Below are 27,654 nucleotides of genomic sequence, written 5' to 3'. Positions count from 1 at the left end.
ATTGCATTTTTGTATAATAAGTATATGTATTAATATTTTATTGCAAGTCACTTAGAAATGCTAAGATAATATTTAATATTGGGTCTGAAAATAACCATTTACAAATTGCTGTGATGTCATTTTGGGGTACTTTTACAGGTGTTTATTTCACTATGACATTATGACATTAACATAATTGTATCTACTGCAAAAAAAACATTCTGTGTTGAAAAGATAAACCTACAAACTTATTATCTAAATTATTGTGATAAATAGACTTTAATTCTATTCAGGCAATTTGGATAATAATACTGTTATTGACAATGCAATGAGGTAAAGATTAAAAAGTGCTACTGAAGTAGTTTCTGAGAAAATTCCTCTTGTATTTGAGTCCAGTTTAAGCAATGTCACTAGTTTTACTAGAGTACAAATTATTGTGGTCTTTTCATGTCTGGGTGATATTAAATGTAAGGACACGCCCCATACAACTGTGACCGTTTCCCTAATAAATAATAATTATCGGTTTTCAAAATGATTCAATCGTGTAAACGATGAAAATTCAAAGAAATATCAGGGACAAACCTTTCTCAGGAGCTCTCCACACATACACACAAATCATTTTCACTTATTGAGAAACACTGTTTCCCGAAATTTATCCAAGTGTCAGTATAAATGTAATGGTACATTCCTCCCAATATTTTCATTTCTATAGACACATTTTTATTTGAGCCTTTATAATAAATTTAGCTGGGTTTGTTTTTAGCAAAAGATGGGACATTTTGTATTTGCTTTGATTAAATTATATCTAAGCTGTGGGATCACAACAAGGAGGGAAATTCTTTTAAGTGAATATTCTTAATTAGATGAGTGCTTTAATCTAATCACACAGGCACAATTATGTTAGACTATAAATGTACATGACCTGAGGATATTTTGGCTGAATGTTTACAGCTACACCACTCATCTTCTATAATTTCTTTTCTCTTGATTGTTTTAAGACGCCTGGATACACTGACACTCGTCACACAGGCTCATGGAGAACATGCAAATTCTGCACAAAACTCCAGAGTCAAATGTTTTTTTATGAGGCAATGGGGCAAGGGGGGGGGGGGGGACTATTACTTCATGAGTTTGCACTTAAAGTTGGTGTGAAACTTTTTGATTGATAGTTATTGTAAGCTATAAAATGTGAAGCCTTTTAAAATGTCATCTGAAGTACAAACATTGCAGAATCACCGACCAAATCTTGCAGAGTCACCGTAGGAATGTGATCTAAACCAGTGTCCAGGCCAGCTGGCATAAAGTCTGTGAGCTCTTCATCTGTGCAGCCCTATGATTACAAAGCCTTTACACAAAAACAAGCACCTCCTGCTCCTGAATCGATTTCTTCTCTAAATGCAAGACTAACGTGTTCAGTCTGTATCACCAAGTGCCAAAGTGAAGCTGTTTACATTGCAAGTCGTACTGTGAGCTGCCCACACACTCGGCTCCTGCAGGACGGCATCATTATCAGGACGCATCGGTACATTTGTTTTCACATCACACATTCACTGGCACTTTTTCCTGCGTCCGCCACCTTTCCTTCTGCTGCTCCGGCAGGGCAATTAGATGTGTTCACAGCTGAGCATTTATTATTCATGACACCTCAAGCACTCGCACATCCGTCACCGCTGAAGCAAGTCACACAGATAAAGAGTCTGTTGGTGGGTTTGATGTTTTAATGGTGGTCTGTAGGCTGCACTAGTCTGTATCTCGCAGGAGCCGACAAGTGAGATTAAACAACAAATTCAACAACCGCTTTACCCTGGCAAAAAAATAATTTAATGAAAATATCATGGACATAACATAAAAAGCAGAAACATATTCACAATGTACTTCATTGAAATCACTGGCAATGACTCCGTCATTTGGCCCTGAAGTGATGAGATACAAAAAGGCAGACAGGATATGACAACATAAGGACACTGAGTGACAACATGTTAAGCACACGGTGGTATGGCTTATTGGGATTACATTCACCTTTTTTGCATTAGAGCCTGCTAAAAAAAAAAAAAATGAGTTGCAGTAACAAATAAGCACATTAAATGTGTTAAAGCATCTAAAAATATTAAAACAGCACATGCGGCAAAAGAAGGCCCAACAGCACTAAGTTGAAATAATACTCTGAATGGAAATCAAAACGTGAGGAAGCTTTTAAGTTCACAACAAGAAAACAAAAGCAGCAGCAGACAACAGCAGTTATGATCCCACATTGCTTGACCTTTCACATTAAAACTCTGACCATGCAGTCACAAGAACAATCTTAGATATAGAATCACGGCTCCAGCAAACGGTTAAAATTTAGAGGACACTATTTCAGGGTTGTTTTTCCTCCAGATATGATTTTTAAAAATGAGATAATCCTAATCGGGCAATCGCGTCCAGACAGGAAACCCTGGGTGCCGTCAGCACATTGATCATAATTCAAATTTCATCCGATGACAATAAATACTCGATTTGTTCAAAGCACTCTCACAGAAGCAGATCATTAAATTAATGACAAAAGGCAACTGTCCAAAATGAGTGTTTTTGCTTCTGATGGCACAGGAAATAAACTATTCTCAAAAAAATTAAATACACACACACACGTATATCGCTGTCTCAAACCGTTTAGCATCTCATCCAAGTCAGTTCATCCAAAAAAAATGAACAATTATGAACACAGTAACCACCCTGGCACATGACAGTTCTCATGCTGACACCACAACACACTCACACAACTTTTAAGACAACAGTGAGTTTCAATACATTTAGGTTAAGTAGCTTTAAAACCTTCCCGACTGTGTGAGTGATAGCTATGAAGATGCTCGCCACAGTGCTGAATATCGACAGGTTCTGCTGCCGCTGGTTCCTCCCACAAACCACTGAGTGAGTGCGACGAGGTTGCAACTCCGGACATGCAATTATACACACACACACACACACACACACACACACACACACGAGCCAACTGGACCTAAATCACACAGACGGCAAACACACTCAACACGCATGCATCATCAGAACCCCCAAACCAAGCTTCTGGGAAGGTTTCCTCCATGCTCTCATTTACGTCATTTACAATCGAACGCAGTGTTTCTATTAAGGAACCAAGTGGACATTCGTTTGTTGCTGCAGGAATGTGTGTTCAAACCTCAAAACAAAGAAAAGTGAAAGTGCAGCCAAGTGGGGAGGGAGGGGGAGGGGGGGACTTGTTAAAGATTTTGGTCCTTGGCGAGAGAGAGAGAGAGAGAGAGAGAGAGAGGTCACAAAACCAGCTGTAACAAGCCTGTGTGATGCTAATCAAGATTTCACTGCAGAAAACATCAGCATTGTAGAATTTGTTACAGCAATCCAGAGAAACATGTTTTCATGTACCTTGAATTGTATTGGAGCAGACAAATGGCTCGCTGACCGACGATGGGACTGAACCGGTTAACCAGCACACACAGACTGCCATGACGGTGTGCGCTCTGTAAAAGGTGTGTGTGTGTGTGTGGGTGGGTGGGTGTGTGTGAGTCTGTAGAAGCCCTGACCTTATTTGTATCAGCGCAAAAGAACATTTTCCCTCATGGACATTAAAAAAAAACCTCAAAGAACAGTAAGAAGAGATAACCTTCATCTGCTGTTACGTGTCGTTCGCGAGCGTCAACCAGCTCCACTTCAAACACTCGCGCACTCACCACTCACGCCGTCTCCGTTCACCCACAACCAGAGGGAAGAGTACGCTCGGAGGGAAAACGACACAACATAAAACAATAACCAGTGCAAGTGAGTTTGTCCTGAAACTAAACTGACCTTAGACCTTGTCGAGATCTGGTTTGGTCCTCTTAAAGAAAAAAAAAAAAAAGTTTCACATGATTTCTGCTAAAACGTGTTTAAGAATCCTCATCCAGCTATGCATTTAGATTTTGTAAAAAACGCTGGTGGTGTAGTTAAAACTAAAAGACGGTATGGCTGCACTGCTGCCGGCGGCGGGCTTCAGGTACTGCTGAGTGATGAGCTGGCTGAGGTAGAGCAGTATCTGGCTGTCCTCCTCGCCCAGCCCCAGCTGCTCCTGCAGGAAGCAGCGGCGCCGGCCCTCCACGACCTCGGGTCCCTCCGTGGAGCTGACCGGCATGTGGAGGTGGTGGGTGAAGGTGAACAGGAAGGCCTTGGCAGCCAGGTGGCAGAGCGTGCTCTGCGTGTGGAGGAAGTAGGTGGAGCCGCGGCGGATGTAGGTGCGGTGGTCGGCCATGTTGGCGAGCAGCTGGCCCTGATACGGCGGACAGCGCAGGGTCTTCTGGTCGGCGTCCAGGATGGAGATGTAGCGGCTGTAGCGGGACAGCGAGTAAAGCATGCTGGAGCCTACAGGAGAGGCAACTCTGGAGAACACATAAAGCAAAACATGAGAATTCGTACATAGTAGCAGGTTTACTAGGAGATTATGCAAATATTTATTTCAATAATGCTCCAAACAATGCCTGAAATCAATGGTTTTTGTTGTTTATCATTATGTCTGTATGCAACACATTTGAGAGGAAGGTGCACATCAACTTAATCTGCAGCAGAGATGCTACTGTTATAGTGGTGAAAGGTAAGTCCTGAGCTGCTCACTCACTAGTTTCATTTAACATTTTATTTCTCCGTTTCCGTCAATTATTTATTTATTTTCTTCCCACAATGTTGACTGAGAAAAAAAATCACAACACATAATGCCTCTTTTTCTCTCCCCACATTCAGATTTCTAGGCTGCAACTGTAATGTTTAGTGTTTTAGTCATAAACAACTCCGTTCTATTGATTTTCATTTGGCCCTCGCAGGCACTCGGCTCTAATCAATCCTTCCATGGTGGTCGCAAGCAGTGACACACAAACCTTAATTCAATTACTGCTGTTTGCACTGGCGTCAATCCCGTTCATTTTCATAAAAAAATTATTTTTCCTTCATATTTTCAGTCAGAACACTTTACTTGGGATCTTAGAAACTTGGGCCCTCAGAGTAGCTTACTAGCCCCAACATGAGCCGAGGGACAGGTGGATCAATGCAGTTTTACTTGAATAAATATAAAAACTACACCCACAAAAGCAGAAGTTTAATGCACAAAGTAACTACATTTAGTAGTCTGTGGAAAATAACCTGTCAAAATGGAAAAACGGCGACATAAAGAAAAATGTCAAGGACCTGAGCTGAATAGATAGTTGAATAGTTGGTTGTATGAGTCATCGAGGACTGAGTCAGACCAGATGAGTAACAGCAGAGTAAAACATCATACAAACTAAAGAGTTTACATTGATGGAATCGTGCTAAAGCTTTATGAGCAAACTTGGTCTTTCACTGAACGTGTGTTAAAGCCATCTGTCTTTTGTGTGTTTGTTCTACTTCCACCTCTTTTATCGACGCTTTGCGTTAAGATTTAGTCACGCGTGTTCGATGAGAGAGAAAAGCAGCCATACCTTTGTAGTCCAATGAGTTTCCACCTCTGCAGGTCAGTCAGGGTAAAGGGACAGGACAGCCACGCCTGAACCCTCTCGCCACATTTCCCAGGACTGGGCACAAAGAGAGCCAGAGAGGACACCAGCCGTCTGACTCTCCCTTCATCCGCCCCGAGCACCACCAGGGTCCGGCCGCTGAGCAGACACCACAGGGCTTGCATGGCAAACGGGTACTGACGCACAAACCTCAAGGCGCCTTGCCCCGCCTTCTTCCTCTGGCGCAGGGTCACCACGCCCCCGTACCCGAGCGGCGAAGCAGCCCGATCGGATCCTGTGGAGGCGCTCATGGTGCAGTCCGACCCGTCAGAAGTACGTGACACTGCATCTCCGAGGAGGCCCGTGGGCAGCTCCAGCCCGGCAGCGGGGCTTTCAGTGCTCGGGGAGCCCACAGTGTAGTCGTCCTGGAGAGGGAGGAGGGCCTGGGGCTCTTGGTTGACCACCAGGGTGTGAGAGAGCTGCGGGTGGGAGCTTTGATGCAGACCAGGCATTGCCTCTGGGGCAGTAGCCTCGTAGAGAAAACCCTCTTGGGCGATGCAACATGCCGTGTCCAGCGGAACCAGCAGCTCAGGCTCATTTGGCCCGACGCAGGTGTCGTCTTTACTGGCCTCTAGGTCTGAAACAACCTCCAGCAAAGACACGGGAGTCTGGTCCCCTCCGTCATCCCCCTCATCCTCCCCTGCAGTGGTCTCTATCTCTTCACTGCTGCTCTCCCTCTCCAGGTCGGTGTTGTGGTCAGGATCAGGCGTCAAGTCAGAATCAGGATCGGGCGCTTCGGATTTAGTACTGGCCAGACTATGTTGCTTCTCTGCCGGACACGTTCCACTCTTATCACTGCTGAAGCTTCCTTTGGTCTCCTCCGAGCTCTCCTGTGTTTCTAGAGTCTGGTCTGAGGGGGAGGAGTCCAGATGGCTCTCTCCAAGTCCGAGCTCGCTGTCCTGAGTATGACTGGTCTCTGAGGCTGGGTCAAGAGGATCTGGGAGTTCGAATCCGTCCAGCTCCAAAGGTTCTGGTCCGAGAACAATCGGAGGCGGGTTGAAGAGTACATAGTTGTCTACGGTGTGATTCACAGCACAGAACGGTCTTAGTGTTCCTACGTCACCCTCATCATCGTCACCAAGGTCGCCTTCAAACAGGAAGTTGGTGACGCTCTGCTTCCTGCGGAGGGCCTTCTCCAGACGCCGTGTGTGCAGGTAACACAAGTCCCCTCGGAAACTCCTCTCCGTCTCCTTCAGGAGTTCCACGGTGGCCTCGTAGAAAGTCTCATCGCACAGCTCCTGCAGCGTCTTCAGGCGTTTATCAAAACACTTGGCGGACTTACCTTTGATCAGCTGCGGCGTGTAAGACGGCCTGCGTTTAACGCCCTCGTCGTCCTCCCCATCAACCTCTCCATCATCTCCCTCCTGTTCAGCCCGGCCCTGCCTCTGCTCCCCCTTTTCAGTGTAGCTGAAAGGTTTGGCAAGCTTGGCGTATTTCTCCAGCAGCTCCTCGCACTCGTTCAAGCACTCCGTCATGCACTTGTGGCAGGCGACGGCGTGAGGATCCCGGCGAGGACGGCGGTGGTAGGAGCTGATCTGTCTCAGCAGGTCTCGGTGTTCATAAATGCTCTTTTCCACATTCGCCAGCTCGTTGGCCTTCTCCACGGCATGAGCCGAGTACATGCACTGAGGCCCCGCCTCTCTCTGGAGACCCTCCTCCCGCTGCAGCACCGAGTGAGTGTACCTGAGGAGACGTTTAAAACAAGGGGCGTTTGCCAATTAGGTCAAGTTATGTACATCACACTGAACACATTCAACTAGTTACATCAAGGTCTCTCTGCTACAACACACCTGATTGTCATCATTTTCTCATCAGGTTGTTTGAGGAGCTTGGTGGTTGACTTGTCTTATGCTACTCTTTGACGTCCTTCATATGTTTGAGCCAAAATTAAACGAGTGCTTTCTTCTCCATTCAAAATGGGTCATTTATGCTGAACTTTTATTGCGTTTTTCCACCGAACATGTTAACAGAGCATCTTAACGAGTTGACACTGGGTGGAAGTTCACCCACGGTCCTTCAGCTGCTCTAAATAAATAACCTCTGAAAATGTATGGAAATTAAAGTGATGCATTGTGGAAATAAAGGAAGGTCGACATTATGTGAGGGCAAATCACACTACCAGGAGTGCTTCCTTCTCTGACAGATGACAAATACATTTGGTCTGTCCTGCTCCAGTCAGAAGTCTTGTTGAAATCTCAAGGTCAAAGTCGATTTTGACTCAAGTGGAAACAAGAAGAGGGCAAAGAAAACACGATTTCTTGGGTGTATTCATGAGTGCAAAACGCACATAAAAAGGCTAAAAATAGATCAAAACGGACCAGGCTGGAAGACTTGACCATGAAGAAAATGCCTCTACTCAACAAAATGTCTGTGACAGAGAGGACTTAAAGCCACATGGCTGGAACTGAACCAGATAACAGTGACGACAGAGCAAATTCAGAGCAGTGTGGAAACGCCTGCTCACAGCCTTATCTGAACAAACGGTTTAATTCCGACTCAAACAACAGAAACATTTACTAGAAATCTAATTCAAAGGTTCTATTCTTTTCTTTATTGACACTCTGGACACACTGGTGCAAGTTATTTATTCGGTTTTGCTGGATTAAAAAATGATTATCTAAAACTTTGAGTGGTAAAGAAGTTAAAAGATTTGTTCTGAAGCTCTTACTCAAGATCCCGGAGCTTCCTCTGCAGCTCCTTGGCGAACGCCCTCCTGTTCCCGGCCTTCAGGCACTCGGAAGCCTGTGAGAAGCGGAAGGACAGCTCCTGAAACTGCAGCATGATCTTCTTCTCGTCTGCCGCCACGTACGCCATGCAGAACGGCCGCACGAAGCCCCTGGCCTCCAGGTCGTAGAGGGTGAGGTGATGGACGTAGGCGAACGCCCCTTCCTTCGAGTCGCCCAGCACCACCCTGGAGTCTTCCACAAAGCTGAGCCTCGGGTACCCGCTGCCCGGTGGGTGCCCGACGAAGGACGCCTGGTAGTCCACCGACATGATGCGCAGGGAGAAGTAGTTGAGATCGAAGGTGCCGCAGACTTTGGGATCTTCGGGAATGGTGAGAAGAGGCTGCGGGCCCACCTGCTCCGAGAACTCGGAGATGAGGATGAAGTCTTTGGTGAACTTGGCGTAGGAGGTTTTGGCCCAAGGGTTGGAGTCAGCCAGTGGATGGAGAGGGACAGAGAACTCCTCTGGGAGAGCCCAGGGGTCCAAGTTAGCCTGCCCATACTCATCCTCTTTAGTGAACGCAACCACGTCCGGGGAGCCGATCATAGTGGTGCAGTCGATCAAGGCATTAGAGACACAACACACGGTGCAGCGCCACTAACAATCATAAAAATGCTTTCAGGACACAGCAGCAGGAAGCAGCCAGGCAAAGTGCAAACAGACTGGCCATGTTCCTCTCACATAGTCCAGATGGCACTAGCAGCAGAAGTGTTGGAGCTGCTAATCTAACAATGCAACACGCAAAAATATTAATGATTTAGATCATTGTAAAAAAAAATGTAGGGGTTCCCCATAAAAAGAGCTGGCCCGAATTTTAGCTGCGCCCCTGCAGGTACCGGTTCAACAAAAAAGGAATCACTGATGTGCGTCCAGCAGAAGCAGACAACTCCAGAGAAACACGAATCAGTGTTAACAAAAGCAATTATCTAGCGCCAATCACAGCAGCTCATCATCCGTGCTGTGCAGGGACATTCTCACAATGTGGAGCAGCTTACGGCCAAAGCTTCAGTCAGTCCACCTCCGCTTCATGTCCTCGTGCGTCGCGTCCAGCACGTTTACTGACGTCTAGGAATAAAACACAAGATAAACAGCTGTTAAACACAGAAGCGCTGCGCTTCATTACCACAGCCAGAGACGGACGCCATGTTTACCCAGCTGGACGTCGTCTGGTCACGTGATCCGTTCTCCTCCCCTCTGGAGGAAATCCACGCGGAAATCGAAAAGTCACTCTTTTTTTTATTGTGTGTCCGTATTTTAAATGTATGTCAAATGAATCTTTATTTTGCATTTGTTATGATTAGAAAAAGGAATTATTAAATATATGTTTTACTAAATTTCTGTATGTTAATATTACTGTAAAACTTGTTTTAATTATTTTTATTTCAATCCTCTGTGTGCCCTGTATATATTGGTGCATTGCGAATAACTTGGAATTTAAAGTCACTATTTTGTAATTAGTTTACATTTAATTGTGTACTTTGTATTACCTAATAACTGATATTAATAGTGAAAGACTGTGTCTATAATCAAATAAATAACTACAAATAACAAAAATGATATGGATGACTAAATAAATAAATATCCTCTAATACACCAGAGGAGGAAACAAATACAAACACTTAATATTGCAGTGATTAAGTTGTTTGTTTGTTTGCTTTTTGCAAGTAGTATTTTTCTATGTTATCATGCTTAAGGATCATTTCCATCATATCAAGCTCAAATCAAGATTCCTGAGCAAAACCGCAACTTGAATTCATAAACAAACTTTTTAATCTGCATTTGGGTAGCAAAAAACTTTTGTTTAATAGATGCTTTTCCTAATTTATATCTACATTTGTATTTTGGTTTTATTTACAAGGCATTGCAAGCCTGCTATTTATAAAACATTTACATGGAGTCAAAACAAATTTTAAATATGTTTTTAACTATAGTACTTTTTTCTTTTATTGAATAATTCTTAATTGATTTGAACATTAAATCCTGAAATGTAAATTCCGATTTGGGTGTATTTTCCGATCAACAGTATGAATATAATTGCCACATGCAGTTTCCCGCATTTATTGGTATCAAGCAATAGTGTATGGATGTTATTTTAAACAAATAATTGAAAAATCTAATTTTGACAGTGGCGGGACTTTACGACAGTTGCTACGACCTGGTTTCCGGCAGCATCTGACAGGCGCGGATTTTGTAAACAGAGTTTTGTAGATTGACGTCGTTCTTCTTAAAGTTTTTAATAAAACGTTTTTTTTTAATGAGTTGAAGTGTATTTACCTCCTGTTTCCAAAGGGAGTGAAGTGAGTCAAACGGTAGCGTCTTATTGATATTGATTCGGTGAAAGTTTATGTAAGTGGCACAGTTTTAGTGTCGCCCCGTTAGCCGACATGCTAACCGGCAGCAGCGGTGAAGCCGCTCGGAGGAGAAGCTTTGAGGCATGATAGCAGCGCTCCTCTTCTGGAGATCTGCGCCTCGATCGGGACTACAGCGGCCCGGGGCCCAGTGGAAGCGTCTCTTCTGCCGGTTCCCGGACCCATCGCAGGAGGTAGACATGATCCGGAGCCGGGCTCAGATCAGGCGGGTCCTCTGCGTGGCCGAGAAGAATGACGCGGCCAAAAGCATCGCGGAGATCATGTCCGGCGGCAGAGCCAGGAGGGTCAGTGTCTCCTCAATCACCACTCACTATGTGGCGCATGTATGTCATGACGCCTTTAAGTGTTCCCTTTTGCTACCCCATCACAGTTTATTCTGTCCCAACAAAGACTTTACTTGACCCTGAAGTGGTCCAGCTGCACAACTTGCACAATAACACATAGTCGAACTTGCCCTAGAGTTTTGTAAACAACCTAAACTTTACTACCAGTTCTCAAGTACAGTGTCTTTAAATCTGCACAGTATCTTTGAAGTAATGTTATACCATGGTAACAATGATGATGCTTCTTTTTAGATATGATGAGCATCCACAACGTTTCCTCGTTTGTCCCCTGTACTCTGGTGGCCAAATATAGTGGGATTTATCACACTAGACAAAACAGAACATTCTTAAAAGTCTTTAAAACTACTTAAAGTATCTTCTAGATCACAACCGTGTCATTTTGGGATCTTATGACACATTCATTGTGTTTCCTATTATGGATCGTATGGCATCCCTTCATTGCCTAATGTGTCCTAAGAGTTTTGTAAAGAAGTCAAATGCCTTTTTTTTTAATATCCTGATAATCACAAACAATATGGATTTTTTATATAATGACATTTTCACAGTCCAGCCCACTAATTACTTGTAACTTTGAAGACCCACCATAATGTAATTAATTTCTTACCAAACCAAAAGGATCTTTTACATAATATGAACAATGGCTCTTTCATAAGAACGTCTCTTACTCTCTGACTGAACGCAACGTGTTTTATTTTTTGTAGCTGTAATGCTGTTTTCTTTTGTCTTTCAGAGGGAAGGAATGTCAAAGTTCAATAAAATATACGAGTTTGAATATCATCTATTTGGCCAGGTAAATAAACACAGTGAAATATTTAGGTCTACACACACACACACACACACACACACACACACACACACACACACACACACACACACACACACACACACACACACACGACTGTTCTCTTGTGTTTTTCCATTCCCTCTTTTTTCTCTCCCTTCCTCCACCAGGACGTCTCAGTGATGATGACGTCTGTGTCGGGCCATTTACTAGGTCTCGAGTTCAAAGCACCATTTCAGAAATGGTAAGTTTAAGAAATGCTTCTTTCTTCAGATTGGGGGAAAATATTCAGCGACACACATAGAATCTTAACAGCTGAATGACTGTTTTTCCCTCCGAAGGCATAGCTGCAATCCAGTGCTGTTGTTTGATGCAGAGGTAGAGAAGTACTGTCCAGATAACATGATACAAATCAAGGTATGCCTGTTTACTATCCTGCCAAAGAGTGGCAGCAAAATGTACCGGCTTTGTTACAGTATGTGTTAATATGTCTTTCACTCATTTTATGGCTTTAATGTGTGACGTATGACACAAGTTGACAACTGTTTTGCTACCTAGCCTTAAATCTGTCTTTTCATCTGCAGAGGACCCTGGAAAAGGAGGTGCGGCAGTGCCAGGCTTTGGTCATCTGGACTGATTGTGACAGGGAGGGAGAAAACATCGGTTTCGAAGTAATAGACGTTTGCAAAGCAGGTATTGCGTTCATCTGCCGGTGGACAAGTAAATGTGCATCTAAAGCTGAATGAAATAAGAAGAAATCTTTACTCACTAAATTAACTGACTGTCAACACCGATGATGTTTTTAGTCACACTGATAAAAAGCTCTGTGAATTTATAACTGTATCACTGACTATAATGGCATGTGTTTCCTTAATTTGTCTGCCTATTAATAATATATGTTTTTACGTTTCTTCAGTGAAGTCCAATATACAAGTCTTTCGGGCAAAGTTTTCCGAGATCACACCAAACTCCATCCGGCGAGCCTGTGAGACTCTAGCAGAGCCTGACGTTAACATCAGTGATGCCGTTGACGTCCGCCAGGAGCTCGACTTGAGAATAGGTGAACTCACTGTTATGTACATGGAAGTGATTCATTTGGGATTGCGGTCGTGGCTGATGTAGGGAAACAGTGTGTCACGGTCTTGTTTCCTGTGCTCATGTCTTGCAGGTGCGTCCTTCACTCGATTTCAGACGCTTCGCCTGCAGAAAATCTTTCCAGAGTCGCTGGCCAATCAGCTGATCTCATACGGGAGCTGCCAGTTTCCCACTCTGGGCTTCGTGGTGGAGCGATTCAAGGCCATTCAAGCTTTCATACCCGAGACGTTCTACAAGATAAAAGGTGCCAATTCAGCCATGGTTTGGCTCAAAGGTTGCAAAGATCCAGATTTAAAGGGGATAATTACCCTTTTGGTTACCTTTTTCTTTTCCTTTTTTAAATCAGTGCTCCATGAGGTGGAGGAGGAGGAGAAGGTGGAGTTTAGCTGGAAAAGAAACCGCCTCTTCAATCACACAGCTTGCCTTGTGCTCTACCAGATCTGCATGGAGGTATGTGTTTGTTTCAGTAAGCATCTTTCCATTCGTGTGTGTGATAAGAATCTATGCAAAGTTGTGTGGTCCTCAAATGGGCTGTGGTCATTTCCATTAGTGGTACATTTTGAGATCTTGGAAGTAGAAAACAATTTATTTACCAAATAAAACTACATATAAAGTTAATGGCACAGGGTTTTCTTGTTAAGTCACTCTGAATATGATACACGAGTGTTTTGTGACCCTGTTATCAGGAACTGAAGTTGAGCTGTGGGAGTGTTTCTTCACTTTATCAAAAACCACCAACATAAGCTGGGTCTCTGTGTGTGCCTCTAAAGCACAGCTATAATCTTCAAAAATAGACATTATTATTGATTTATATAATATTATGTTCAATTGATTTATGACTAATTGGCTATTGGGAGAAAGGTGCAATGAATTTGTTATATATTATTTACTCATTTATTACGTTCTTGAATATGTATATATATATATATGTATGGGTATGGCTAAATATTCTGGGGTTTAATTGCTATTGTTATAAGTTCTTTAAACATTTAAAATATTTAATATTAAATAGCCATAAAATAAACATTAATGACAAATCTGATGAGTTTCTTTCAAAATAAACAACTGCTTTAAGGGAATAATAAAAAAAGTAAATACGCTGTTGAACCATGTGCCAGACTTTGAGAAGAGACTATCTACCACTAAGAATATCAAAAGTGGATTTTGGATGCATGCAAATGCACTTTGCACATCATAGGCTATTAGGATCCAGCCTCAACTCTCAGGAACAATTATTTCAAGACAAAGATAAGATGTTAAACAGTCGATACAATGCTAATGGTAAAAGCTTTCTCCAGTCTTTAAAATCGTTCTAACAACCTAAATACTGAATTTTAGATTTGAAAATTGTGTCAATCTGGCTGAAGTGGGACTGAGGATGGTGCCGTTACGGTGGGAGATATTGGTTTTAGATGTTTTAGAACCTGCGGTCGGATGTTCGTACTCAAGAGCGTCACAATTTTCCATAATTTTTTTACTTTCTTTCTTCTCCTTGTACTTGGGTGTCACCATAGACAATTCACAGAACTCTATATTTTTTAAATTAATTTCACCTGTCATTATGTATAAGTGGATGATTATAATATCTCTTCACCTGTTTGGCTTGAGCAGTTTTTGTGTCATTTGTTATGGTTTTGGTTTAGTTTGTTGTCTGCGCCAAAGCAGGTTAAAACAATAGTTCTGCTTTATTAAGCAAAATGCTGTTGCCTAATTTGTATTCCATATTTGATTACCCTTCAGTAAACCCAGTAATTATCACACTGTATTGAAGGATGATCAAAACACGGTCGCATCATCATCTCACACACTTTGTTTGTGTACGATCTTTCCTTTGTGTTTCCATCTTATTGTCATTTGAGTGATGGTGATGGTACATTTTGTTGCGCTCTAATCGTCTGTTTACTGCCGCGGCCTCAACATCTTTCTGTTTTGTGCCCTGAGTTTTTTTCACCCGCTGACGACAGGATGATGGAGGTGTCATCGGGAGCTATGACTGTTACAGAGACACTTATTGTTTGGCAGTGAGGCTGACGCGTCTCGCAATTATCACTTTGCTGGTTTTCGCTGTTTCCTGCAGAGCATGATGGGAGGAGAAGCGCAGAAAAAAAAATAAAAATCTAAACGTATTTAAAGGTTTTATGGCATGGCAGCTGTGGCTCAGTTGGTAAAGCGGGTCATCTTTCAAATGCAAGGTTGCAGGTTCAAGTGTCCAGTGTCCTTGAGCAGGACAGTGATTCCCACTGCAGTGTGACTGTGTCTAACATTGCGATATAAATTATCTGCAATCCATAGTTATTTTAGTTTAAGTGACTCCTAAGCAACATTTATTAATATCTACACCTAATGCATGGAAGACCAGTTATGATTTCTCATCATTTATTTTTCTCTTCTATTTTTTTTTTTAAGGAATTGCATATGCCTTTCTTTATTTCTTGTCTTATATGCAATGTTACAATTTTGTAATTTCATTTTAAATGTTACTTAAATGACAAATAATGTGGTAATCTGCACGTTTACTCTGTTAAGGCGAAAGACTTTGCAAACTTTATTTTCAGTTATTTACCCTTTTATTAATACAATATCATCTCCTTTAGGCTCTCTCTATCTATTCTAAACTTCTGTCGTCCTTATACAATGAAATTATTGTTAGAGTACATGGGATTAAAATACAATAATAAAAAACAATATCAGAACATCCATAATGTAAACTGTAGTAGGAAGCCTAAAAAAACTGGAAGTATCAACTACAAATTCTCTTTAAATTACTTTTTTTACTTTGTGGAGAGAAGAAATGGATACGGCAGCTCTTTGATAGAGAAAAACATCTGGGGTGAGAGTGAGTGATCTGACCAAGTTCAGTTTAGTCTTAGTAGTTCCAATTTCCATTAGAATTTTGAAGTTAAGTATGAGTGGAGTTAATGCGATAACGGTGGGATTTAAAGAGGAGACCATAAAGAGACGGGAGTGGAAATCACGAAATATCCTGTGTGGCATGTTTCGCCTCACACGCCCAAAGTTTCTTAATGTAATTTGTTTCTTACTTTGAACAAAATAACAGCCGCAATTACAAACAACAACAAAGCCGAGCTCAAACTCTTTCACCACTGCTCCCTCTGTACACTGAACGTTGTACAATGCCTGCTTTTTTGTTTAGTTTTTTTCTGCATGAAATGCAGGTCAATTTACACAAGTGACATAATGTGAACTGGACTAGTCCAAGTGACAAAGCCACGAAGAATCACCTGTCGTCTCTGTCATCTTCTCTGAGCTCCAGTTGTTGTTTTTTTTTTTTTTAGCCTGATTGATTTTCTGTCCCACACTGTCGAAATGAACATCAGTGAATGGAGCTTTAGATGCACTCTGTGTTGTTCTTTTGTTCGGAGTTTGTGTTTATGTTCAGTATTCCTTTGCAGAACATTCTTAACGTGTACTCGAATTCTAAAAAGAAGCATTGAATCAACAAATTTTCTCTTTAAACATTTGCAAAAGGTTTTTTTTTTTTTTTTTGTTCTACCAGCGAGCTTATTGCCAGACTTCTTTCAATTCGTTGAAAATGGTCCAGAAGAAGCTGAACTGCAGTTTTATGGCTCTGAGTCATTTCAGCATTTTTAATTCTCCGTCAAGATATGAACTATTGAACTATTAAGTGTGAAGTAACTGCATGAAGTTACAAAACTGCTGTTTTCATGGTTTAAAAACGTTCTGTATCAGTTCAACACTTTGGATTCTCTCTCCTGTGTTGCATGTATTTATTTAATCGGTCACTAAACGCATAAAGATAAAAGGCATTTTTGTTTCTGACAGTTCTGTTGACACTTCGTCTGGTTGTATTTGCACCACTGAAGTGACGGAACACAACATAAGTGTTTTCATTTATTTATTCGCAAAAGAATTCAGACTAAGAAACAGTGATGAAATACTGAGTGTAGAATGTCTAAATACAAACAGACAATATTAAGTTTAGTTTACATAATCACTAATGAAACTAAAACCATTACCAAGGTGCAGAGATTATATCTAAGGTCTGTGAACACGTTTTCCTTTCTATTCCTCACTGTGAGCAATTAATAGAAAATCCATACAAAGCAAAAGATTATTGGAAAACAAAAGTCCAAGAAAGACGATTTTATATATAGTTTTGCAAAAACTCCCATCGTTTATCTATTCAATTAAATAAAAAGCCTGGACATGATGACAGTTCATTTTTCAGCTTGATTTTAGTTCATTTAGTTTCCCTATGAATGCTGCGCTCTGCTGTGCTCCTTGTCCTATTTAGTGACTTCTTCACACTTTGATGTGTTCGTTTGCTTTGGAGTCAGGGTGTGGAAACACACCGGAAATAGATGTGTGCTGCTTGTGTTATCTGAGCCTATAACCATGTACAAGCAAGATGTTTTCTTGTGAGATTTCCAAATCGTTTTATTTTTTGTGGGCGGGGGTGGGGGGGGGTTAAGGGTTGTTGTACATGCTTCTTACATGATTAATCGCTGCAATGTGAGGGAGAAAGTACTGAGTGAGTCATAAAGGCTAAAAAGTTTTCTCCCATCTGTATTTAGTGTGAGACATTACGCACCACACAATATTTAAGAGCAGATTCTGATATAGTTCTGATCCTACTAATGTAATTGTGTAATTGTTTAGCATAGAATCAATTCATTCATTCAGGAGTTCTGCAAGACTCCTGTCAAGAGAGTATCTACACAGTCTAACTCATCTGAGAAGAAAATATCATTTGATTTATTTCCAGGATCCCATTGCGACAGTCACCTCAGTCTCCAGCAAACCGAAGAGCAAATGGAGGCCGCTGCCTTTGGACACTGTGGTAGGACTCTAAAGCCAAACTAATACACACATATCAGTTGATGATCATTTAAACCTGGATTGTGGAATTGTTCTATGTAGATTTCCCATGTTTTTGCAGATTATTTTAAATTTGTCCCAAAGAAAATGACTAAGAGTTAAATGACCACTATAAATTGTCTGCAGATGTGAGTGCGTATGTTTGGATAAATATCCATTTATGATGGACTCGCTGATAGTCTATTCTTCGCGTTTGTTCTATTTACAGGAATTAGAGAAACTGGCATCTCGGAAACTGAGAATAAGCGCCAAAGAGACCATGAAAATAGCAGAAAAACTCTATACCCAAGGGTGAGTGTGTGAATTTAAGAGCAAGCTGGGTTTTATTTTGGTAATGTACACACATGCCGCTCTCCGGACACATTATCTCAGTCTGACCATATGCTAAACTTTACTTTGAACTCATTTCAGTCACTATGCTGGCTTGATGCCACCGTATTTGAGGCTTTGTGGTGTCATAGAAAAGGTCAGATGTATTTCTTTGTCCACGAAGTCGTATAACCACCTCAAAGTTGCTTCTATTTCTGGACATGAAAAGACCATCTGGCAGTTCACATATCAGGTGGATAAGTTAACCAGGGACAACATATTTCTGTAGGAAGACACCTTGGTGATTATTTTTCTTCTCTCTCTCCCTCTGTCTTGCTCAGGTTTATCAGCTATCCCCGCACAGAGACCAACATTTTTCCCGAAACCCTCTCTCTCAGCCCTCTGGTGGAGCAGCAGATACACAGCCCAGCATGGGGTGCTTTCGCCCAGCGTGTGCTTGAACAGCCAGGGGGTCCCAACCCAAGACAGGGCAGGAAGTCTGACCAAGCCCATCCTCCTATACACCCCACCAAGTACGCGGTCACACTGCAGGTGGGTCTGCAGGCAGTTTTTCTATTCGTAATGCAATGTATTGCATTTTTGGTGGAAATTTGATCACGTAACACCGGTTTGTTTCACTTTCCTCCCAGGGCAACGAGGCCCGTGTGTACGAGTTCATTGTCCGGCACTTCTTGGCATGTGTATCCCAAGATGCTTTGGGGCAGGAGACTGTGGTGGACATAGACATCGCTCAAGAGAAGTTCTCTGCCTCAGGACTCATGATCATCGCCAGGAACTACCTGGACGTGTACCCGTATGACAGGTGGAGCACAAAGGTACGCTGGATCTGAGCTGCGGGAACAAACTGTTCTGATGTTTGATTCAATGCATTTCTTTGCAAACTACAAACACAGCTGAAATTCAGTCTGAATCCATGTGTCTTTACCACTCAGTAAAAGCAAGTTTCTGTTGCTTTAAATATTCTTCTGGTAAAATCCATTTTTGAAGGTGATCCCTGTGTATGAACAAGGCTCCCAGTTCCGGCCCTCTGCTATCGAGATGCTGGACGGACAGACGAGTCCGCCGCAGCTGCTCACTGAAGCTGACCTCATATCGCTGATGGAGAAGCATGGCATCGGTACATCATAGACACACAGAGGCAAAAACATTAAGAGGAAAATACCTAAATGAAACGCACACTTGTGTACGGTTGTTTTGTGCCTAATGGAAACTGTGCGGTGCTTACTGTGACTATTACAGGCACAGATGCAACCCACGCAGAGCACATCGAGACGATAAAGAGTCGCACATATGTGGGCTTGACAGCAGACCAGAGGTTTCTCCCCGGAGAGCTCGGCATGGGCCTAGTGGAGGGTATGTGCGCATGCACACACAAAACACATGCATTGTGGTTTACTGATCACTTACCTTTTAAATGAACAGATGTTTCTTGTGAGAAGTTGTTTCTTTTTAAGACTTTCTATGACATGCTTCTTTGTTCTTAGAGGGAAATTCCTTTTGAGCAGGTGCAACTCCAGAGTAAATCTGAAACACTGCATTTTCTACATAAACATTCAAATAACTCGCACACAACTCATTCAGAGTCACAAGAAAATAAAAGGTACACATATAGATTAAAACTCAGACGAAGGGAAAACCATTCCAGCAAAGCGATGAGGTACATCAATAATAAAAAAACACATAAACCATAAATGTAAAGTGCACCTGCAGGTCAGGAGGACCAATGACGGGTCTCCATCTCCCGCCAATATGAGTTAACAGATCTCACACACACTTACACACACACACACACACACACACACACACACACACACACACCGCTCTATGACTCAGTTGTGTTATTTATAAAATATGTATGTTTCCTTAGGTTACAATTCGATGGGATATGAAATGTCAAAACCAAACTTACGCGCTGAACTGGAAGGAGACCTCAAGCTGGTTTCAGAGGGCAGGAAGGATAAACGGAGTGTGCTGCAGCACCACATCCTCAAATACAAGACTGTCTTCATTGAGTCTGTCAGAAAAGCAAAGAAGTTAGTTGCATTTCACGTCAACGTCTACTGATGAGTCACTGAAGGACTCCTGTAATCACGATGTGTCCTGCCTCAGGTTAGATGAAGCCCTCGCGCCCTATCTGGGTGCAGCTCTGGAGATCCCCGAGGCGGAGCAGCAGGACATGGAGATCCCGCTGCCGGTCAGGAAGTGTCCTCAGTGTGGTCGAGACATGGTGCTGAAGAAGAGGAGGGAGGGAAACAGGTGGGACAGACAAACAGTTGTAAAGCCCTGCTTTGCTGTGTTTTGGACTTATTTGATTTGCTCCATGTCTTCCCCTGCAGTAAATTCCTGTCATGTGTGGGCTACCCAGCCTGTAAGACGGCCGTGTGGTTTCCTGACACGGTGCTGGAGGTCAGCAGAGACGACAGCGTGTGTCCGTCGTGTCAGCCACATCCCGTTCACATGTGAGTTTTACTGGGTGGTAGAGCTGCAAGACAACAGATAAGTCGGGGGACAGTTTTAAACAAATCTAAGAGTCGTGACTAAAACTGAATTTAGTCTAATCAAGGAATCAATTGTTGAAACTTGAGGTGCTTTAAGCAATATGTGACTTTCTATTTCAGTTGTAAGTGAACAACACAAGTCACTTCGCTGTTAGCATGGCCGCAGTCTTAACAGATGTGGACGTCAATATATATTTCTGCATTCTGGCCCCGTCTGTTGCACAACAGCAGGGCTAAAAGAAGGCCCAACAGCCCTGCGCTGGTTCTTAATTTTATTCAAATTTCCTCTGATGCAATGCGAGGGACAAGCCGGTAAGAGCCAGCCACACTTTTTAGGTTTTCAGAGAGAGAGAGCGAAGAGCTGTTTATCAACTCTGCTGCGGCAGAGCAGTGAGGACTGAAGTACATTTGTTTTTGATTATAACATTTTAAACACAGGAGATGAGGAGAGAAAAAATACAAGCTTATTCTGTCTTTATCAATTAATGAAGTTTTGAAAGTACTGTCCACTGAAAAAGGGGGAATACATATCAGGAATTGGATCGTTCTTTTTGGATATCTGTATGAGTAATCAGTCTTCTTTAATCTGTCTCTTATTTGGCCAAAACTTTGTGGAGGTGTAATACTAAATCTATCCTGGAGCCAGCCAGTGGAGGGAGGAAAGATGTGCTAAATTAGTTCCACTCACAACTGACAATCTGTAAGCAGTTGACTCAATGAGGTTTATGGTTCGAGCTGATTTGTCTCTTTCTGGGTCAATTTGCCCTCGATAAAAGAGACTGCTGCATACACAACACAAAGACATTATTGGAACAATGCAACAGTAACGTAACGGTATGAGCTCGTGAAAATACACTTAAAAAAACAAAACACCTAAGATATTACCAAGTTCACTTCAAGAACAATTAAACAAACTGACTTTCTCTCCATCGTGGAATCTGTTTGGCAGCAAGTAAACATGTTGTCATCAAGAGTTGCATTGTGACGGTGACCCAACAAAATCAAAGTGTCTCTAAAACTGCAGCTCCTGCGGGGTTTTTCCGCTCCGCAGTGGCCAATATCTATGAAAAATGGTCCAAGGAAAGATGAGAGGTGAACTGGTGATGGTGTTGGTGTCAGAAGGCCTTGGATCTTGGAAGGCCCACGAAAGCAAATTTCTACAACTTTAAGAAGCAGCTGCAAACATCTTGATGCCAGACACCTCAAAAAAAAAAAACTTTGCCTTGAGAGGTCAAAGTTGTTTTGGACACAAAATCTGGGACCTAAAATACTCTGCATAATGTCATAATGTTATGGCTGATTTCTATAAATGCGGATTTCATTGTCACATTGTTTTCCTCCTGTCACAGTTCAGATCTGCAGCGGCGAGAAAATTAACTCAGGAAAACATAACCTTTACAATGTCCACGTCAGCGCCAAGTGTCCTCAGTGGGTTGTTGTTGTTTTTGTTTTGTTTTTTTCTTTCCTTCCTTCGCTCTCAGCCGTGCAAACAAACACTGAGGACACTGGAACTCTCATCGGCTGCAGCAGCGCAAGAAAATTTGTCTAAATTCTTGTTTACTCAAGTGGGCGTTAACCCCTTGAGCACGTGCCTCAGCTCAGTCCAAATATAGGGCACGCTCGCATGCAGTGAGCCAAAGTGCTCCACACCAGCATCCGTTACCATGGCAGCCAAGCTGGTACAAACTCAAAGTTGAGCTACAGCACTTATAACATCCATCTTATTTATTTATTTATTTATCTATTTATTTATTTATAATGCAGCTCTGATGTGTGGTGCATTATACCAACACTTGTCTGTTTCAATAAAAAAATAAAAATAAAAATAAAAACACTTTATGAAGGGATGTTTTGCGTCCGTGTTTAACATGGGTGCCTTTGTGTTTTAACTTCAAACAACAAACAAACAAACACCTGCCGGGCTGATGGATTGGTTTACCCTTGAGATATCCGACGCTTTTGTATGGAGCCAGAGAAAATCTTTACTGAGCTTCAAGGCGATCAGTCCAGCAGATCTCAGTCAGGAGCACCGGCCATGTGTGGTTTCATCTGTCAAGATGCTTCCGGAAACATATTTGCAGTTTTCTCACCAAAGATGAGTAGAAGGCATTAATAGCGAAGTGGTTCTTTCCCTCCGCACTCTCCTGTGTTTAAACTGCCAGCTTTCAGAAAAGAATGTGGATAGACGTCACTGAAATTCACTGAAAAATATTTGAGGATGAAATGAAACCATAAACCAGCTTGCATCTATTGGCTATAAGTTTATCCCTTGTTCTTTTTAGTCAAATTCCCTCTTTTTGTCCTTTGAAAAATGTCAAATATCTGATGACTCATCCTGCACTAGAGGGTTCAGGGTGAGTAATGTACATTCAGTGCATTTTGCTAATAAATGTAATCAAATTAAGACTTTAAACCCATAAATTTTAAGCTTTTTTTTTTTTTTACCTTGGAAGACAACACATCACATTTAGTCCTGAAGTATACATGACGTCTGTTATAAAGCAACTAATGAGTAAATGGTAAGGATTATCAAACATTCCACACGTTTTTGCACTTGATACTGCACAGATATAGACATCGATGTGTTGGAAGGGATTCGGAGGTTAGTTTCAGCTCGGTCAGATCGCACTGAGGCTGACTCTCGTGTGTCTCCTGCTTTCATCAGGCTGAAGTTTAAGTTCCGCAGAGGGAGCCTCCCTCCCATGATGCCTCTGGAGTTTGTTGGCTGTATCGGTGGATGTGATGAGACGCTCCGAGAGGTGCTGGACCTGAAGTACCTCAGAGCGGGAGGAGGAGGGGGAGGGGGAGGAGGAGGAGGAGGAGGCGGAGGAGGAGGAGGAGGAGGAGGAGATGATCATCATCATCATCCCCCTCCTCCGAGGCCACCCAGAGTCCCTCGCCCCAATCCACGCCCCTCGCTGCCCCCGGTCCCGTCCTGGAGTTCAGAGCAGAGGCCTCCGCCCAGCAGGGGTGGTGGCGGCGTAAGTGCAGGACTCGGCAGTAATGTCATTGTATGTAACTGCGGACAGGAAGCACTCCTCCTGACCGTGCGCAAAGACGGACCAAACCAGGGCCGCCAGTTCTTCAAGTGCAACGCTGGGAGCTGTAACTTCTTCCTGTGGGCGGACCAGTCGGGTTCACAGAGTGAAGGACCCTCAACTCCCGCCCCAAGGAGCTCCCAGCCTCCGAGGCCCGCCCTGGGGTCCAGAACTTCAGAAGGAGGCAGAAGACGGGACAACCTGGGATCGGGGCAGGTGATGTGCAAATGTGACAAGGAGGCTGTGACGCGCACCGTGCAGAAGGACGGACCCAACAAGGGCCGGATGTTCCACACTTGTGGGAATCCAAGAGAGCACCAGTGCAGCTTCTTCCAGTGGGCCGATGAGAACGTCCGTCCAACGAGTAAGACTCCCTCTGTCTCACACACACACACGTACACACACACACACACACAGCTTTCACACACATGAGGACCCTGATTAACTCGATGCTGTGTCTTTAATATCACCAACCCTGAAAGTGCAGCTAAAAATACTGTTGGGATTAGTTTCATTTCTGCAGTAACCGGTCACGAAAAGAATAAACACTCTGCTGGTGGAAAACATAAGTGAATCCTCAAATGTAACAGGGATTACCCCCCCCCCCCCCCCCATTCTTTAAATCTTGCCAACCTTTTATAAATATCAGCACAATATTGTTCCCACAAGTTTTGAGGAAAGGAAAGTCATTTCAACCACAGTTGAGTCTCATTTCAAGCTTAAATATTTGTAATTTCAGTAATAAATCATTAGTAGCAACATTTCCGATACGTCCTTGTAGTAGAAGTGCTCGGTCGTATTTCAGCTCTTTAGTTGAATGCAGCTACTTGCTCGCCACCGTCTTTTGGATCGATGGCCTCATAGTCACGTTGGCTTGACACAGACGTCCCCTTTAATAATCTACAGGTAAAATATCAAACGTACTTTGTGCGAATAAACTGTTCTCGCATGCATCAAATCGGCAGACGCTTCCTGTGAACAGCAAACAGAAGTTGAAATGTGTGTAATGAGTCACTGTATCGCCACACTCCGCTCTTAACTCATCTCATGGGTGGAATTGAACTGTTTTACCTCTTTCCTGCTGCTGCTGAGAGGACTGGTTGTGGTCTTGTGCCTACGTCTCGTCGCCATAACTGCTTGAACCATTTATGAGGTTCTAGAAAAAACAAAAGAAAACTTAGAGAAGAGAAATCAGGCTTTGTTCTCCCAGGATGCCAGAGTTCCTTTTTCTCTCATTGTAAAAATTTTTGACAATTACAGCCGTAATCCAGCCAATACAAATATATTCATTCAGCCTAGTGGTTAGATGGTTAAAATGTATTTATTCTGGCCCACCTGGTTATTTATGGAGACATTAGCTGAAGGAGTCACTTCCCTTTCCCACCAGCACTGTAAACGTTCAGCAGCTTGGTTCAATAATTTGATAATGAAAAAGTCAGAGTTAGGTGTGGATGCGCTGCACATCATATTTTACGTCTAATTCATGTCAAAATCCCACAAAGATTCACTCAGCTTTTCCACCGCCGCCACCGAATCAGCCAACACTTCAAACACCAATCCTCACTTATCAGTATAAAATGAAAAATAAAAAATAAAAACGGTCACGACTCACAAACACCGAGACCTTGAGGCGTCCCACTTTCTCGGCAGGTACAATGTCTTCCGTGGCGGAAAGCTCTGCTCTCTGTGCCGCTTTCTTAGCGACGACCTCTCATCTCCTCCTTTTCTCCGGCCTCGGTTGCCTCCCGTCAGGTGGCTTCGGTAGCGGATTCAACAACGACGGAGGCGGGAGAAGAAGCGAGAGGCCTGAGGGAGACGGTAACAAACCCCCCACGGTTAGGAAACCTCGAACCTGTGGCATCTGCCACATGCCGGGACACACCCGAGTCACCTGTCCCCAGCGGTGACCACAGCACGGAGCGAGTCGCACATTTTGATCATTTTAAGTGCACAGGAAGTGGACTCCTTCTGCTCGGATTGTGTCGTTTACTGGAGCCATGACACAGTGGCAGCGAGAGGAAAGTCAAAACAGAAACAACTTTGATGTGTTTTCATTCCGCTTTGACTTTTCCCCGTATAAACTCTGAGCTGGTCTGATCTTTTCTGAACCCCCAGAGAAAAGACAAGAGGTTGACCAATCTGTAGATGTATGAGAAGACGGTGCTTTTACTGTTTTCTGCTGGATTAATAAACAAATTGTATTTTCTAACATGTTGAAGTTTTCTCTTGAAGCTCAGTGCTGCATGAAAAAGTAGATGTTTCCAGCTGGAAATTAAATAAAATTTAAAAAAAAAAAAAGCATCTCAGCACAAGATGCTGCGGCGCACACGCACCGAGGTGCTGAACTACTTTTAAAACTTGTAGGTGTTTGTAACCACAGTAACTGGAAAGTGCTCGCCAGTTAATTGAAACTTTGCTCCGCTGGCCTTGGATCCAATTATTCACTCATCTATTGTGCGCTTCTGTATTTTCAAACTCGACGGAAGAAGTTAATCCTGCCTCAGCAGCAGCAGCGCCATCTTTAATAAGCAGGTTCAGAAGAGAAGCATGCGCACGCTGTTTAAGAGTAATAAATAGTTTGATTAATAGTGTGTGTGTTAACATGTTGCGGCAGCCGCCAGGTGTTTTAAAAGCGGCTGATCCGTGCAGGTGTGGGTTTGTTTGGAAGAAGCAGCACAATGTTTTTAGCCTGAAAATATGAGGACTGCATGGAGGGAAGGGAAAATGGCCTGAAAATCTGCTGGTAACAAACATTTCATTGTAATTAAGTGCGAATAAAAGGACATAAAAATCCCACACTGGCTATCAACCTTATTTTTTTGTCATTTTTATACCAAACATGAGATCCAAAAGAACCTAAATTGAATTAAGTGTAAATAGCTTCAAATGTATGTTTTTGTACTGACACTCAGACCCCCATTATCGAAAAATGCGTTGATTTTCATTCAGCAGCTCAGTATTTTCACACTTAACCACATCAAAACTTTCAAATTCTACCATCAGTTGTATAACTTATAACATAATTGTTTGTATGAAAGAAGAAAAAAAAAACAAAACATGCGCACAGGGAGAACATGCAATCTGCACACAGAGAGGCCCCAAAGCCCAGATTTGAACTGGGTATATTCTCATTGTGAGGTGAGATTGCTAAAACACTACGTCACGGTGCAAGTGACCATGTTGTAGAACAGCTGGATTTCAACCCCACACAGAAAGACCCTGGAGTCGAACCAGGGACCTTCTTGCCACGTGACGAGACGCCCAATAAAAACTGTCAAAGAGTTTTTACTTCATTCTGTACGTGCACACTGAACACAAAACTTAAACCATTTAACATATAACTCATGACAGCATTTGTACCTGAGTGTTTGTGTATGAAAACAATAAAAATGTGTGAAATAAAATTAAAAAAATTAAGAAAATATTTAGCCACCAAGAAAAATGCTTTAAACTAAGGGTGTTAAACATAAGGCCCGTGGGCCAAAGGGCGGCCGCATGAGGCTCCAATCTGGCCCGACAAACCACCGAGAGAATTGTAAAAACTTTCAAAGGAAACGTTTCCTGTCGGGGCAACACACTGCCCCCAAACAGTCATGGAACGGCTCCAGCCCTCGAACATTCAGATTTATTTTAATACCTGTCACTTTACTTATAAAACAGCTACGATGTCATATATAGGATAATTGGGTACTTTGTGTGAAAATATAAACCTCTAATATCAAGTGATTTACAGCGTAATTGATTGTTTAAGAGGTTACAACTTGGAAAACAAGTCAGCATAGGCCAGGTATTCCAGAGGCTAGAGATACATAACATGCTTGAAAATGTAAAATTTTTAACATGAATCGCTCAAAAGTGTCATTTGTTTGTCAACATGTTCGGTTTTTCTATATATAACTACACCAAATATCAGTACATTAAAAGTTCAACACTAATATTGTGCAGATCAAGGGGCTTTTAGGTGTAACAGTGTATTTCATAAATTAAACACAAAAAGTCTTATATTTTGCTGTTTGGTGCATAACTGTTAAACGTTGAAACTAATTTTAAATGATCTAAAGATTTGACACAGAAAGTGAAATTCCCTAGTTCTAATAATGGACAGCTT

General features: G+C 42.6%; 2 protein-coding genes across 2 annotated transcripts; one reads left to right on the top strand and one right to left on the bottom strand.

The window, feature by feature from the left end:
- Positions 1 to 1,780: 1,780 nt before the first annotated feature.
- smcr8a (Smith-Magenis syndrome chromosome region, candidate 8a) lies at positions 1,781 to 8,777 on the bottom strand (the record flags this gene model as incomplete). The annotated part of the gene is made up of 3 exons (XM_080488222.1): positions 1,781 to 4,361; positions 5,433 to 7,190; positions 8,176 to 8,777. The coding sequence occupies 3 exons, from the start codon at positions 8,775 to 8,777 to the stop codon at positions 3,902 to 3,904; spliced, it is 2,820 nt and encodes a 939-aa protein (XP_080344348.1). The 3' UTR covers positions 1,781 to 3,901.
- Positions 8,778 to 10,401: 1,624 nt separating this feature from the next.
- top3a (DNA topoisomerase III alpha) lies at positions 10,402 to 26,359 on the top strand. The gene is made up of 19 exons (XM_080488881.1): positions 10,402 to 10,884; positions 11,675 to 11,734; positions 11,896 to 11,969; positions 12,067 to 12,142; positions 12,310 to 12,418; positions 12,642 to 12,785; positions 12,894 to 13,064; positions 13,167 to 13,270; positions 17,568 to 17,642; positions 17,889 to 17,971; positions 18,331 to 18,541; positions 18,640 to 18,825; positions 18,998 to 19,127; positions 19,250 to 19,363; positions 19,878 to 20,043; positions 20,120 to 20,266; positions 20,347 to 20,469; positions 23,174 to 23,910; positions 25,299 to 26,359. Exons 1-19 carry the CDS (start codon positions 10,666 to 10,668, stop codon positions 25,451 to 25,453), a joined length of 3,084 nt encoding a protein of 1,027 aa, XP_080345007.1. The 5' UTR covers positions 10,402 to 10,665; the 3' UTR covers positions 25,454 to 26,359.
- The last annotated feature ends 1,295 nt before the right edge of the window (positions 26,360 to 27,654 follow it).

The sequence above is a fragment of the Lipophrys pholis genome (genome assembly GCF_963383615.2).
Source record: "Lipophrys pholis genome assembly, chromosome: 19".
In the NCBI taxonomy this organism is placed as follows: domain Eukaryota; kingdom Metazoa; phylum Chordata; class Actinopteri; order Blenniiformes; family Blenniidae; genus Lipophrys; species Lipophrys pholis.
This window is presented reverse-complemented; position numbering and strand designations above follow the sequence as displayed.